This window comes from Oncorhynchus tshawytscha, linkage group LG02, assembly GCF_018296145.1.
Source record: "Oncorhynchus tshawytscha isolate Ot180627B linkage group LG02, Otsh_v2.0, whole genome shotgun sequence".
NCBI classification, from domain to species: Eukaryota; Metazoa; Chordata; class Actinopteri; order Salmoniformes; family Salmonidae; genus Oncorhynchus; species Oncorhynchus tshawytscha.
The window spans coordinates 66,198,519-66,213,377 of NC_056430.1; the positions used below are offsets into that span (position 1 = coordinate 66,198,519).

Consider the following 14,859-nt stretch of genomic DNA (forward strand, 5'->3'; position numbering starts at 1 on the left):
ATCGTATATCCAGAATCTTAGGATCATATATCTAGAATCTTAGGATCATATATCTAGAATCTTAGATCCAGAATCTTAGATCCAGAATCTTAGGATCGTATATCCAGAATCTTAGGATCGTATATCACCCTACTGAATATATTACTACACATCCTCTGCATCAGCAAATCAACTCAATTATTCTTGTGATCTATTTATATTAATACTTTAGTTCAGGTTGTCATATGGAATTATTGTAATTATTGAATTATACAATACGTTTTGCTTCCACTGTTGTAAGAATATCAAAATGTGATATGTGAAGTGTCTGCCACAGAAGTAGGACAATGCTCTTTCCATCTATATAGAGTTTGTATGGAACCCTTTCCCCCTTGACATTGGGAAAGCAACCACATGGAGCTTCTTCCCAGATGGCTATCATCGATTCCCATGATCAACTCTGTCCCATTGATATAAACACAGAACATTTGAATGCTTTGGAAACATGACACCAAGCTGATGCATTAGTCTCCCCACTCCTAATGACTGAGCTAAAGCTAATTCTAACAAGCATGTCATATATTCAAGACAATTGGGATGATATGCCACATAGTTAGCCAGTGAGGTATATACTAGGCAAAATACTGCTCCCAGTCTGTTAACACCTGTGCATTTGAGCCATCTGAAGCTGTAGTAACAGCGCGCATCAGATAGTCAGACATTTTCAGTCAACACGTTCAACTGAATGTTTCCATCCATCCCTAAATCCTATTGGTAACAGGCAGTAGAAAGAGGAAGTGATGTCACAGTTGGCTGTTCTGGAAGGAGAGGTATTGATAATTCATCATACAGCACCATGACTGAGACGAGAACAACAGAGAACAGAACAGAGACATAAACAGAGTGATAACCCTGGTCCAACTTGATAATGATATTTATGATGATCTGATCAGTACACTTGTAGCTGGTAAATTATTATTATTTTGCCTCTGATTAGTCAATTTCAACAAATTCTTTTTTTTTTTGGTAACTTCAAATGAACCCCTTCACGTCACTCACACAGCATTTTGACGGACACATGCCAAGCAGTCCCAAACTAGTAAACTCCAGCCTCACCATGAGACAAAATGAATGATTGACTGAGCCATTGCTGTCCTCTTATAAACACTTGTGGGTTGATACATGCTCTTGGGGTTTAAAAATGCCTTAACACATTTCAAATAGAGTATAAAGGAGTTGTTTATGTGTGGGTATTGCACAAGTCATAGGTAGAGACATCATTATGAAGCATAGCCATAACCGCTCAACAATTGCTTCACAGTAGTTTTCGCACTCACAACTGATTCCTAAGGGGTGTAAAGTTCGACTGCATGTCGAGGAGATAGAACATAACATAAAAGAAGACTGGGAGAAAAAAAAGGAAAATCATAGCAGCGCATTTGTTCCGTCTCTCTGACATGAATCGTCAAGGACGCCGTCCGTTGACACCTCAGCCTCAGGATTCAAGTTGGCACAAAGGACAGAGGGAACTCAACGTATATATAATGTTTGGCCGCCGTTGGTATCTATATATTTATATAGATATATAAAAAATATTAAAATATATAAGAACATAAATAATAGCAGAAAAATTACCTAAGATTTGGCAACGTGGAGATTTTTTTGTGGTTGACATTAGCCATCGTAATTCGCTTGCCTTGTTTCATTTGCAAGACAGACACAACAAACATATTTCAGTAAGGTAAATTGTTAATATTCATCTATGCATGTGATGTCATCTAGTAACATCCCTATGATATTGATGTGTACAAGTCCATACCATACTCCTTTCCTACCTCTATCCTTCCTTCATTCCCTCTCATTTGTTTTGAAGTGTGCATTGTGAGGTTACAGTGGATGGTTGTTTCCATTTTGACAGGCAGTGCAGGTGGCCAATGGGTCTTCTTGGAATGATGAAATGACAGAAAGAGAGAGAGAGAGAAAAGGAGGAGGAAAGAGAAAGATGGAGGGAGACAGTAAGTCCCACATCTCGCTCACGGGACAGTACGAGCAGGGTCAAGCCCAACAAGTCATCCATCCATATCCTCTTTTACCGATCCCAAGTCCATATTGAAGTCCTTACAAACTTGAGGGGAATCATTTAATCAAAGTGATGTCCTATGCATCTCATAGTCACTGCTGTGTGGTATGGTTGGAGTATTGAAAGCAAATTTTTTGGTCCATTTTCAATCCCTTTTATTTTCTCGGCTTTCTGTGCGGATAGGATATGCTTGCTGCACAGTGAGCGAGCATACTGAAATTATCTGTTCTTCACTCAGGTCCGGAGTGCAGTGTGGAAACTAATGCCAAGGACAGGACAGGACAGGGGAATAGGACTGGAATTGACTCAACCCCCATAGGGAATACAGGGTCTGTGAGAATGTAGAGGAGAAAGAGATTGAGGGAGAGAGAGGGAGATAAAGAGAGGGATAAGTGAAGAGAGATAGGAGAGAAGAGAGAAGTAAAAGGGGGAAATGGAGAAAAGAGAAAAAAGAGGAGAGACCATGGCACCAACATGAAGGAGGAGAAGGGGAGGATGTCCGTTACAGGTTACAGTAGTTTAGGGTGAAAACAGTAGTACAGTAAAGTTGGGGCGAGTACAGCATCTCTAATACTAAAGAGATACTGAGTACAGGACCAGGTAGTTCCAGGGACCTCCATGGCTCAGTTGTCCAGGACCTCAGCACACACCATGCTAGTGTAGAGCTGCTGCGAGGGGCCGTGGTGGGGGTGGTCCGGGTGGGCCTCTGCTTCGCTGTCGGTGCTGCCCTCGCTGTCCAGCCTGGCCGAGGGGTGGGGCAGGGCGGGGTACATGGCGTTAGGGGGGATGGGGCTGGGGAGAAGTTCCTCATCCGAGCTCAGGTAGTCGCCTCCGGCTGACGAGGGGCTAGCTAGACACAGATCCGGGTAGCCCCCGCCCCCATCCCGGGAACTAGGAGCGAACTTGGAGCGCTGCCCGCGGAGCTGCCTGATCTAAAAGAGAAAGAAATAAGGATAAGACATTCATACACGTAGATTACTGTCACAATTATCTAGGACATTACTGATATCACAAAGAAAGGCTTTTTGATGCGGTTTGTTGGTGAGAAGAGTGTGTACACTGGTTGGAAAGTGACCCATTTCTATAGCAACCTGGTATGGTGGTCTAGCCTGCAGTGACAAGGTTAAATCCAGTCTGATGTGCCTGTGTGTGTCTGCATGAGTGTGCGTGAGTGTGCGTGTGTAGATACAACACTGATTCAGTACTTACAGAAAACTCTGAGATTTGTACTGAGTTAGGCTGGTAGGAGGGGGAGGGTAGTGGTTAACCAATAGGAACACTATAACTAGGCACTCGCCCACCTCTTCCTTTTCTGTCTCGGTTTACACAGCAGAGTTCAATCATGTACACTATACTGGTCTGATTCTAGATCAGCCCTTCTCGAAGTGTATCAATACTGTACAATGTTGAAGTGTATCATATTGTTCTGGGACAAATCAGAATATTCAAAAGTCATTGGTATGACTCAATGATCATAACTTCGACAGTTACCAAAAAAACAAACATATATGCTAATTCGACTTATGATACGGTCCAACACCAAAACATGAATTCATTTGCAAAATAGATGCCTGAGATTTGAGACCGGAAAATTACTGCTTGCTAATTTCGACTTTGTCACGAATGTTTCAGTACTCTTTACATAAAGGCTCCATATGATGAATACCCCCAACTGTATGCACTCTAAGAACAGAAAAGGGCAAGGCAGTCCCATCACTCCCTCCTCTGACACATCCTTCTCACGCACAGCCGCTCTCTGAATGAGCAAGTGTATATTACGTGGTTCAGCTATGTTGTTGTGTGTGTGTTTTTAAGCATGTGAGAATCAGTGTTGTCTCGTTCTCACACGCATTCGTCGCTCTCTTTCTGAGATCTGGGGTTTTGAAGGGGTGGGGGTGGGGGGTACGTCTATTCTGTGTGGTTGGAAATGTCATACAGAGGAAGGCCAGAGTAGTGAATCTAGTATGTCATGCTTCATGTGGCGGACAACATCTATCATTTCAGAGAAATACAAAAAGCATGAGGGGATCTGATTCACATGTAGCTGGGTGTCAATGGCTAAACTAACCCCAGACACAAGGACTTTTACTGTGTGTGTGTGTGTGGACACAAGGACTTTTACTGTGTGTGTGTGTGTGTGTTGGTTCATTCCCACGGGGGACCAGTACCACAAAAAGTACAAACTCAATACTATAAGTTGCTCTGGATAAAAGCGTCTGCTAAATGACTGTTAAATGTGTGTGACCTCATTCTTGAGCTCTCCGATCTGGTCTCGAAGCTGGGTGATATACTGCCTGGAGTCAGAGTGGTTCAGCTGGCCCTGGATCAGACCCTCCTCCTTCTGTAGGACAGGGATAGGGGATTAGACACACACACACACACACACACACACACACACACACACACACACACACACACACACACACACACGTACACAACCGAACAGTCAACGCCAAAGAAGCAGGGAAGACGATCTCTCCAATGCACACATACCACCCAGAAGAAATCTAAAACAGACTTGACAATGACATCCATTCCATATGGAAGTCAAGTTCAGTTCTGTGTACGAACATCCCACCTGTATCTCCAGCTCAGCTATCTTCTGTCTGAACTCAGCCATGGCAGCCATGCTGTCAGCCTCCCGCAAGCGCACCGCCATCACCTCCTCTTTACTCTACAGAGAGAGGGAAGAGAGTGGCAGAAGAGAAAAGACAAGAGAGAGAAAAATCACCTCTGGCGCAAATCCTGAGTGAAAGCCACTAGACCATCTAGTTCTACAATGGCATCTGTTTAGATTGCAGGCTCACACACAAAGCCCACTTATCAATGTCACCCTAGGCTGCTTCCTTTTCCCCCACCCTCTCCATCTCCTCATCATCTCCTCTCTCACCTGGCAGTCAGTCCACTTATTCCACTACCTTCCTCCATCCTCCCCATACCTTCTCTACTCCCCCTCTCCTCCCGCTTCCATTCTCCATCCCCTCTTTCTTTCTGGACCTTCATCCCCACTCTCCCTCCCCGTCTTAACTTGCAGCCCACTTATTCCACACATTTCAACGCTACCATTGGCTACCTCCATCCTCCCCCTTCCCTCCACCTCTCCCCCACCTTGCAGTCGAGCTCGGCCTGTTTCCTCTTCATCTCGGTGAGCTGGGCCAGCATCCCCTTGTTCTGGCCCGCCAGCTGCTGCAGCCTCTCCTGCATGGCGGCGCTCTCCACCTCATGGCGCCCAATCAGCTTGCTGTGAATCTGGTTCTGCGGGTGAAGAGAGAGTGGGGACAGTGTCAGAAGGCTGAAAGAGTAATTCGTCACTGGGTTAGCGTCTGCTAAATTACAAGTATTTAAATGTCATGTACAGTACAGTAAGTAAGTACAGTACAGTAAGTCAAAAGTTTGGACACCTACTCATTCAAGGGTTTTTATTTATGTTTACTATTTTCTACATTGTAGAATAATAGTGAAGACGTCAAAGCTATGAAATAACACATATGGAAGAATCATGTAGTAACCAAAAGTGTTAAACAAATGAAAATATATTTTATATTTGAGATTGTTCAAAGTAGCCACCCTTTGCCTTGATGACAGCTTTAAAAACTCTTGGCATTCTCTCAACCAGCTTCATGAGGTAGTCACCTGGAATGCATCAATTAACAGGTGTGCCCGAGTTAAAAGTTCCCTTTTGGGGCCTCCCGGGTGGCGCAGTGGTCTAAGGCACTGCATCGCAGTGCTAGCTGTGCCACCAGAGACTCTGGGTTTGAGCCCAGGCTCTGTCGCAGCCAGCAGTGACCGGGAGGTCCATGGGGCGACGCACAATTGGCCTAGCGTCGTCCGGGTTAGGGAGGGCTTGGCCGGTAGGGATATCCTTGTCTCATCGCGCACTAGCGACTCCTGTGGCAGGCCGGTCGCAGTTCACGCTGACCAGGTCGCAAGGTGTACGGTGTTTCCTCCGAACCCGGAAGCAGCTGGCTTCCGGGTTTGGTGCGCGCTGTTTTAAGAAGCAGTGTGGCTTGGCCAATCAGTCGTGTTGTGACAAGGTAGGGGTGGTACACAGAAGATAGACCAGTTTGGTAAAATACTTATGGTAAGAACAGCTTAAATAACCAAAGAGAAACGACATCATTACTTTAAGACATGAAGGTCAGTCAATATGGAACATTTCTAGAACTTTGAATGTTTCTTCAGTCGAAAAACCATCAAGCGCTAAGATGAAACTGGCTCTCATGAGGACCGCAAACGGGAAAGGAAGACAGAGTTACCTCTGCTGCAGAGGATAAGTTCATTAGTTACAAGCCTCAGAAACTGCAACAGAGTTCAAGTAACAGACACATCAACATCAACTGCTCAGAGGAAACTGCGTGAAATCAGTCCTTCATGGTCGAATTGCTGAAAAGAAACCACTACTAAAGGACACCAATAAGAAGAAACACGAGCAATGGACTGGTGGAAATCTGTCCTTTGGTCTGATGAGTCCAAATTTTAGATTTTTGGTTCCAACCGCCGTGTCTTTGTGAGAGGCAGAGTAGATGACACTGGTGACACTGTCTGTGATTAATTTAGAATTCAAGGCACACTTAACCAGCATGGCTACCACAGCACTCTGCAGCGATATGCCATCCCATCTGGTTTACAGTTAGTGGGACTATCATTTTTTTCCAACAGAACAATGACCCAAAACACACCTCCAGGCTGTGTAAGGGCTATTTGACCAAGAAGGAGAGTGATGAGTGCTGCATCAGATGACCTGGCCTCCACAATCACCCGACCCCATCCAATTGAGATGGTTTGGGATGAGTTGGACCGCAGAGTGAAGGAAAAGCAGCCAACAAGTGCTCAGCATATGTGGGAACTCCTTCAAGACTGTTGTAAAAGCATTCCAGGTGAAGCAGGTTGAGAGAATGCCAAGCGTGTGCAAAGCTGTCATCAAGGCAAAGGGTGGCTATTTGAAAAATCTCAAATATATTTTGATTTGTTTAACACTTTTTTTGGTTACTAGATTATGTGTTATTTAATAGTTTTGATGTCTTCACTATTATTCTATAATGTAGAAAATAGTAAAAATAAATAAAAACCCTGGAATGAGTAGGTGTGTGAAGTTTTGACTGGTACTGTATATGATATTAGTTGTCTGCCTCTGTCTTGTAACAATAAATGTAACAATAAATGTGTTGTAATAATAAATAAATCAACAGTTTATAGCAAAAAGCTAATTTGAGAAATTAACAACTTGTACTTCCACAAACGCAAATCACCTGTTGACCTCAATGCATTATTTATGTGAAACTGAGTCACGCACACATTTGTCAAGTTAGAAAAAGGCCTAAAGGCAGGTTAACGTTTATTGGGATGAATCTCGTCCTGGAGGCAGTGCTGGGAGATTTCCACTAGATGGGCAGGCTACAAAGTCAACATTGGCTATATTGTAAACATTCATGAAATAAAAACACACTTTTTGGTCTTAATTTAAGACTACGTTTAAAATCTGCTTTTATGACTCTGGCTGTGCCAGCTTAGTGACCACTCTGCAGAGCTGCCTCCAGTATAAGAGTCATACCAAGAAATGCCAACCTGCGGCCCAAAGTGATGAACTGTAACGAAAACGTGTGTGTGTGCAGGCCTATGGTGTTGTATAGAGCTGTGAATAATCCACCACAAAAGTCAAACATCTCACTCATCAGGGTGAGAAACATGAGTGTGGAACTGAATGTTAAAACACTGAGCGAGGTACTTTCCATAAATCTAAAAGATGAGGCCGTATTTGCATCTTCCTTACCACTTTTATACTGCATTATTCTTTCACAATGTCATATGTCACACTTGTACTTGGCATTTATCTACCATTTCCACATAGTATTTGATGTATAAGTTACCCCTTAGTCATTTAGGCCTAATGAAAGTCTCTTTTAGAAATGTGATCCAATACAATGCATTTCCCTAGGCTGGTCCCAGCACTGTCTTGCCAACTCCTATGGTCATTGTTACATGCAACAGACCTGGGATCAGACGAAGGAAATAACACACAATGGATCACTTTTATATAGATTGCGCACAAACAGATTTGGCATCAGGCTAAAGTTCTTCCACTGACCTGGCTCTCCAGCTGTATGGCTTGGAGTTTGACCTCCCTGAGTTCAGCCTGGGCTTGGGCCTCTCTCAGACGCACCCCCATCAGCTTGTCCTGCAGCTCATTCAGGGCATTCTTCTTGGGGGATTCCTTCCAGTGACCCCCGCCACCTTTTGACATGTGGAGCTGGAGAGAGAAAGAGAGGAACGGAGAGGAAGAACAGGTTAGAGAGCCACAACCATGGTGCATCGGTTCTCTATCCATCTCTCCCTGATGTCACTCGCTCTGAGACCTTGAAGTAGTTGTTTCCCTTGGCTTTTGTGAAGCGATGGGCAACGATACTTTGAGGGCGACTCTTGTCGATGTGTGTAGAGTCTTTGGTTCTAGCCCAGGTTGGGACGAGGAGAGGGACGGAAGCAACAGTTCTTCTAGACACCTCTACTATGCCCTCCCCTTCTGAAGCCTTCAGTTCCCTACTCTACAGTCTTCTGTGGTGTGTTTACTTACCTGCCAGCGCTGGTTGAGCTCGGTCACCGTGTCCTGCATCTCTCTGAAGGAGTGCAGTGTCTCCAGCTCTCGGAGCTTCACCAGCTTCAGCTCATCCTGCAGCTGGGCCACGTTGTTCTCATCAGGCAGAGAGCTGCTCCTCTGGAACACACACACACACACACACACACACACACACACACACACACACACACCGAATGAAGATATTAAACACACAGATATAACACCACACACACAATGAAGATATTAAAACACACAGATATAACACCACACACAGGTGTGTTCTCTTACCTTCTCTAGGTCCAGTACTTTGTCCTGCATCTCTTTGAGTGCCCCCAGTAGCTCTGCCTCCTGCAGCCGGGACTGCTCCAGCTGCATCTGCAGACCGGTCACAAACTGCTCTGTGTACTGAGACACAACACATGGACCAATTATAAACTGACACAACACATATCAACCAATCAATCAAACTGCTCTGTGTACCGAGACACAACACATTGGACCAATTATAAACTGAGACAACACACTGGGACCAATCCCAAACGGACACTACACATACCAACCAATCAAACTTTTCTGTGTACTAAGGCATCAGAAGATAAAGATCCTCCACCCAGCAAAGCCAGAAGAGGACTGGAAACCCCTCAGAGCCTGGTTCCTCTCTAGGTTTCCTTTCTAGGGAGTTTCCTAGCCACTGTGCTTCTATATCTGGATTGTTTGCGGTTTTGGGAATTTAGGCTGGGTATGTGTACAGCACTTTGCGACTGCTGATGTAAAATGGCATTTTTAAAATACATTTGATTGATTGATGGGTCAGAAGAACGTCTGTCTAAAATGGCCGTTTTCTATTGATTTGGAAATGGGAACCACTTACAAAAGTCTATCAGTGTATCCACCAGGTAGATTCAACTCATTTGTGTACACCCAAGCAGATAAATGAGTGATGTACTAAAAGGAGATGTTGAGTACAGCGCTGTGTAGCTGTGATAGTTGTGGTGGGATGGACAGAAGGGATGTGGGTTGGCAAAGGGGTCAACCAACCAAAAACATGTCCGTTTCTCACTAGATGCGTTTCAGAGAGAAGAGACAGATGGTGAGACAGAGAGAGAACGTTGGGACAAACCAATAACTTTGTATGCGTATGCATGGCATAAAGGCCTTTCTTTCTTTGTGAATTAAAGTACCCACTCGGTTTCAATGTGAGAGAGTAGTGAGAGGTGGGGGTGTGTTATTTCTGGCTTGGTAATACACCCAGGCTAGTCATCGGAGGCACAACACATTATCGGACCACACCTGAAACTCCAATTCCATAGCAACACCACACACACCTATACCACGGATTCTCTCCATGGCCCCAATTCTAGTCGATCTAAACTTAGTTCACTGGTGTTGAAAGACTGATGGAGGAGGAGGAGAGAGTCAAGAAACAATGGTGAGACGTGCAAACTCGTGAACTCTCACACACTCTATGCATCACATGGTGAATGAGTGTCATTAGTGTGACGGCTGTGTCTGAGTATGAAGAGAAACAGTACATTGTTACAACACTGTACATACTGTACATAGCCATAATATTACATTGGAAATGTCTCTATTCCTTTGAAACTTTTGAGAGTGTAATGTTTACTGTTCATTTCACTTTTGTTGATTATCCATTTCATTTGGCTTGGCAACGTAAACATATGTTTCCTCTGACAATAAATTGAAACTGTGAAACTAACGTATATAGAAAGAGTTGTGTTTCTGTTACTAAATGTATCAGGAACCACATCTTTTGTTTTTGTCGTAGTTGGGGACTTGCATTCAAAACGGATTCAAGCACTCACACGTGTTAGAAAAGACTCAAATAAATAGTGTGTGAGAAAGATTTTTAAAATAAATAAACATCCTGCACACATGATGCACTGCAACTAGAGGCAAAGTCACAAAGGAGCATTCGTGTTTCTGTAGCATACAACACACACTAACACACAAGGACAGGCGACACACAGCTGCTAACACACAGTCACAATAGAATAACTGAAGCCCTATTGTGCTGGACCAGCTGGACTACAGGCATTGTCTGTCTGTCTACCCATTCAACATCACACTATTGTCCACCTCACCATGGCTGTTTGTCTACATCTATGCATTAGAATGCTCGTACAACTGGCTTATACAACACCAGCCCTGGGTGAACACAATGTTATAACACTATGGATTTCAAACAGGTCAAACATGAAACTCTATACAATGACTACCGCCTCGTAGCACTCACATCTGTAGCCATGATCTGCTTTGAAAGGCCGTCCATGGCTCACATTGACACAATCATCCCGGAAACCCTAGACCCACTCCAATTTGCATACCGCCCCAACAGATCCACAGATGATGCAATCTCTATTGCACTCCACACTGCCCTTTCCCACCTGGACAAAAGGAACACCTATGTGAGAATGCTGTTCATTGACTACAGCTCAGCGTTCCACACCATAGTGCCCACAAAGCTCATCAATAAACAAAGGACCCTGGGACTAAACACCTCCATCTGCAACTAAATATTGGACTTCCTGATGCTCCGCCCCCAGGTGTTAAGGGTAGATAACATCACATCTGCCACGCTGATCTTCAATACGGGGGCCCCTCAGGGGTATATGCTTCGTCCCCCCCTGTACACTCCCTTTTCACCCACGACTGCATGGCCAAGCACGACTCCAACACCATCATTAAGTTTGTTGACGACACAGCAGTGGTAGGTTTGATCACCGACAACAATGAGACAGCGTATAGGGAGGTGGTCAGAGAACTGTCAGTGTGATGCCAGGACAACAACCTCTCCCTCAACGTGAGCAAGACAAAGTAGATGATCGTGAACGGCAGCAAAAGAAGGCCCCAAAAAATTGGCAAAGACTCCAGTCACCCAAGTCACAGACTGTTCCTTCTGCTACTGCACGGCAAGCGGTACCGGTGTGCCAAGTCTAGGTCCAAAAGGCTCCTTAACAGCTTCTACCCCAAAGCCATAATACTGCTGAACAATTCATCAAACGGCCACCCGGACTATATACATTGACATCCCCCCTTTGTTTTTTACACTGCTGCTACTCGCTGTTTATTATCAATGCATAGTCATTTCACCCCTACCTGCATGTACAAATGACCAGAATTGCCTCGACTAACCTGTACACTGACTCGGTACCGGTATCCGCTGTATATAGCGGTGTTGATATTTCATGGTGTTCTTTTTTTTGTTTTAACTCTCATTTATTTAGTAAATATTTTCTTAAAACTGCATTATTGGTTAAGGGCTTGTAAGTATTCGGCACATGTGACAAATAACATTTGTTTTGATTTATAATGTACGATGTGTTGCTCTACTGGCAACTGAAAGCAAATAATTCTACATTAGAAACAGTCAATACTTTGCCAAGCAGCACCATCCTAAACAAAACACACAGAATTACTGTAAGTGAGCGTCAAACAGATACTTCAAATACAGAAACTGAATCACTACCAAAGTGAAGTTTTCCAGATATGACCCATGAAGAGAAACAAAGAAAGTGTTTGCCAGCCTGTCCACTATCATCCAAGCGCTACCCAAACACTTACGATAAGACGCTAATCAACTTGGTCCTAAACTTACAAATCACAAACATAAATACACAGATTATACTGAACTGTTTGGAAAACACATGATGTTATTATGTTACAGGGTATGAAGAGCATAGGGGCAGAATAACATGTGTACACTGCAACAGTTAACTCTAAGACATATTTCCTTTAAAATAGTATATACACAGATAATACATATTTTGAGTAAAAGCAAAGAAACCTTAATAGAAAATGACTCAAGTAAAAGTGAAAGTCACCCAGTAAAATACTACTTGAGTAAAAGTCTAAAAGGTATTTGGTTTTAAATATACTTAATTATCAAAAGTACAAAACATTTCTTCTTCCTTATATTAAGCAAACCAGACAGCACAATTTTAATTTTTTAATTTACGGATAGCCAGGGTCACACTCCAAAACTCAGACATAATTTAAAAACAAAGCATTTGTGTTTAGTGAGACCACCAGATCAGAGGCAGTAGGAATGACCAGGGATGTTCTGTGCGAATTGGACCATTTTCTGTCCTGCTAAACATTCAAAATGTAACGAGTGCTTTGGGTTTCAGGGAAAATGTATAGAGTAAAAAGTACATTGTTTTATTTACGAATGTAGTGAAGTAAAAGTAGTCAAAAATAGTAAAGTACGGATACTCCCAAAAACTACTTAAGTAGTACTTTACATCACTGATTATGATGCAGACCGATACAGTCTATCATCCAACATCCACTAACTGTGTCACTCTGGCCAGATTGAGGCCACAACTCAACACAAACTGACTTGGGGAAATTCACTTTGACATTTCACCGTTCTCACCAACACCAGCCTTTTTTATCCTCGCCGAAGAATTTGTCAATGTCATCGATTTAGAACGTAATTATTTTTTAAATGACAAGTAACATGTGCAAATAATTATGCCAATATTTTACGAGCAGAAGACTGAATGAGTCAGTTCCCCAAGCAAGAACAACAACAAAAATCCACAGGAGCAACCACAGACTATACAGCCTAGTGCTGGTAATTTTCCATACCCGTCATTGGTGTGTCAAAAACACGTTTTGTCATTTGTAACTTTTAGAGCTTGTTATCCAATGCAATAGACTTGTATTTGAGAATTTTGCTCATAATCTCTGAGTGAAAGCCTAAAAAGGGTGCACCGTTAATCAAATCCTGACTCTAGATCAGTTCTACATCTGAGTCCCTGCCCCTGCAGCATCCCAATTTCTCACCCACACTGACTCCAGATCATTCCTTACCTTCTCCCGCTGCAGTTCTCCGATGGTGTCCTGGGCTTTCTCCAGGTTCTGGCTGGTCACGCTGAACTGCTGCCTCACCACCGCCAGCTCCCGCTTGATCACGTAGTTCTCCTCCGCCTCCTGCGCCCGCGTCACCTGACCCTGGAATAGTGAAGACACAGGGTCAGAGACCAGAGGGGGCCGTGTCAGTTATAGGGAATATGTCTGGGGGGGGGAACGTGTATCGAAAACGTTGGTTTGAATTTAGAGGGAATTGGTGCTTAGCTTTAACACTTTCCCAATTGGAGGTTAGATATTAGGAGTTGACAGAGTAGAATATAAAATGGCACTTCTGTATCCATTCCTATTAGGTTGTAATTACCCTGCAAAGACACTTCTATCCTAATAAATGACAGAGGGCAAAAAACAGTGCCTGTGTTTCCACATGCAGGGCTGTAGGCCTTAATATTAGAGCTCCTACCATGGACACACAGACGCACATGCGGTCAAGGGAGAGCATGGTCTGACAGACAGACGTACAGACAAAACATTCTCTCATGCAGAAGTCAAGCATTGATTGGTCACCGTCAAGGAGACAGAGAGAGGAAGTGCAGGAGGAAGGAAGGTGTTAAGAGGAGGAGAGGTGGTTTTTCCAGTACTGTACCTGTATCAGCCTGTCTGCTAGAGCAGCACTTTCCTACAACACCAGTGAAGGAGAGGAAGAAGATAAGAAAAGGATAAGGAGAGAATAGGGAGAAATAAAGACGAACACGAGGAATGAAGGATAAGAACAGGGCAAACGAGTAACGGAAATGTGACAACAGAAAGTAAACAAGAGAAAGAAATCGATAATACAGAGTGAAAGAGCGGCCGTGGGTTTGTGTGAGAGAAGGAATACAATTTTAAAAAGAACAGAAAGACAAAAGCATTACTCAGAGAACAACAGGAGAGAAACAAGAGGGGAAGAAAAGCCAGAGTACTTGGAAAAGGAGGAGAGACTCAGTGGCTCCGGTCTAGAATAAGGCCCATCCTTTTAAATCATCCACTCACACACACAAAATCAACAGACATGGTCTCTGTCCTTAGGTACATTCACAACTTAAGTCACCTCACTTATTCTGTAAATGTGACAGGATATAAGTCTTGGTTGGCATGGCTATATTTTAGCTTCGTGTTTCTGGCTGTGTTTTATTGTACAGCATAAACCTTATTCACATAAGCGCTAAAGTGAGTGTCTGACTCAAAGCCAAGTTTCTGTCTCTTACCTTCTCCAATGTCTCAATCCTCTGCTTCAGAAGCCTGTTCTCTGTGCGTAACCTCTGTGGATGTGTAGACGGGTAGAGAGACAGTTAGGAAAAGGTATTAGTCATTATACAAGGCTTATAAATTGGGGGCTTTGTAAGTAAGACAGAAA

At 43.6% G+C, this 14,859-nt stretch overlaps 1 protein-coding gene across 3 annotated transcripts in view; it reads right to left on the reverse strand.

Annotated features, from left to right (window-relative positions):
• Positions 1-972: 972 nt before the first annotated feature.
• The window catches only part of LOC112265259 (EVI5-like protein), a 36,446-nt gene continuing 22,559 nt past the window's right edge, over positions 973-14,859 (reverse strand). The window contains exons 11-20 of one of the 3 annotated variants that reach the window (XM_042303166.1): positions 14,711-14,764; positions 14,110-14,142; positions 13,467-13,607; positions 8,919-9,035; positions 8,628-8,768; positions 8,145-8,306; positions 5,168-5,314; positions 4,638-4,733; positions 4,305-4,400; positions 973-2,991 (exon numbers count right to left, since the gene is read on the reverse strand). In XM_042303166.1, coding sequence (XP_042159100.1) covers positions 2,683-2,991; positions 4,305-4,400; positions 4,638-4,733; positions 5,168-5,314; positions 8,145-8,306; positions 8,628-8,768; positions 8,919-9,035; positions 13,467-13,607; positions 14,110-14,142; positions 14,711-14,764 — 1,296 coding nt within the window. In that variant the 3' untranslated portion in view covers positions 973-2,682. The remainder of the gene's footprint in view (positions 2,992-4,304; positions 4,401-4,637; positions 4,734-5,167; positions 5,315-8,144; positions 8,307-8,627; positions 8,769-8,918; positions 9,036-13,466; positions 13,608-14,109; positions 14,143-14,710; positions 14,765-14,859) is intronic. The other 2 variants (XM_042303170.1, XM_042303169.1) reach the window with 2 other exon arrangements.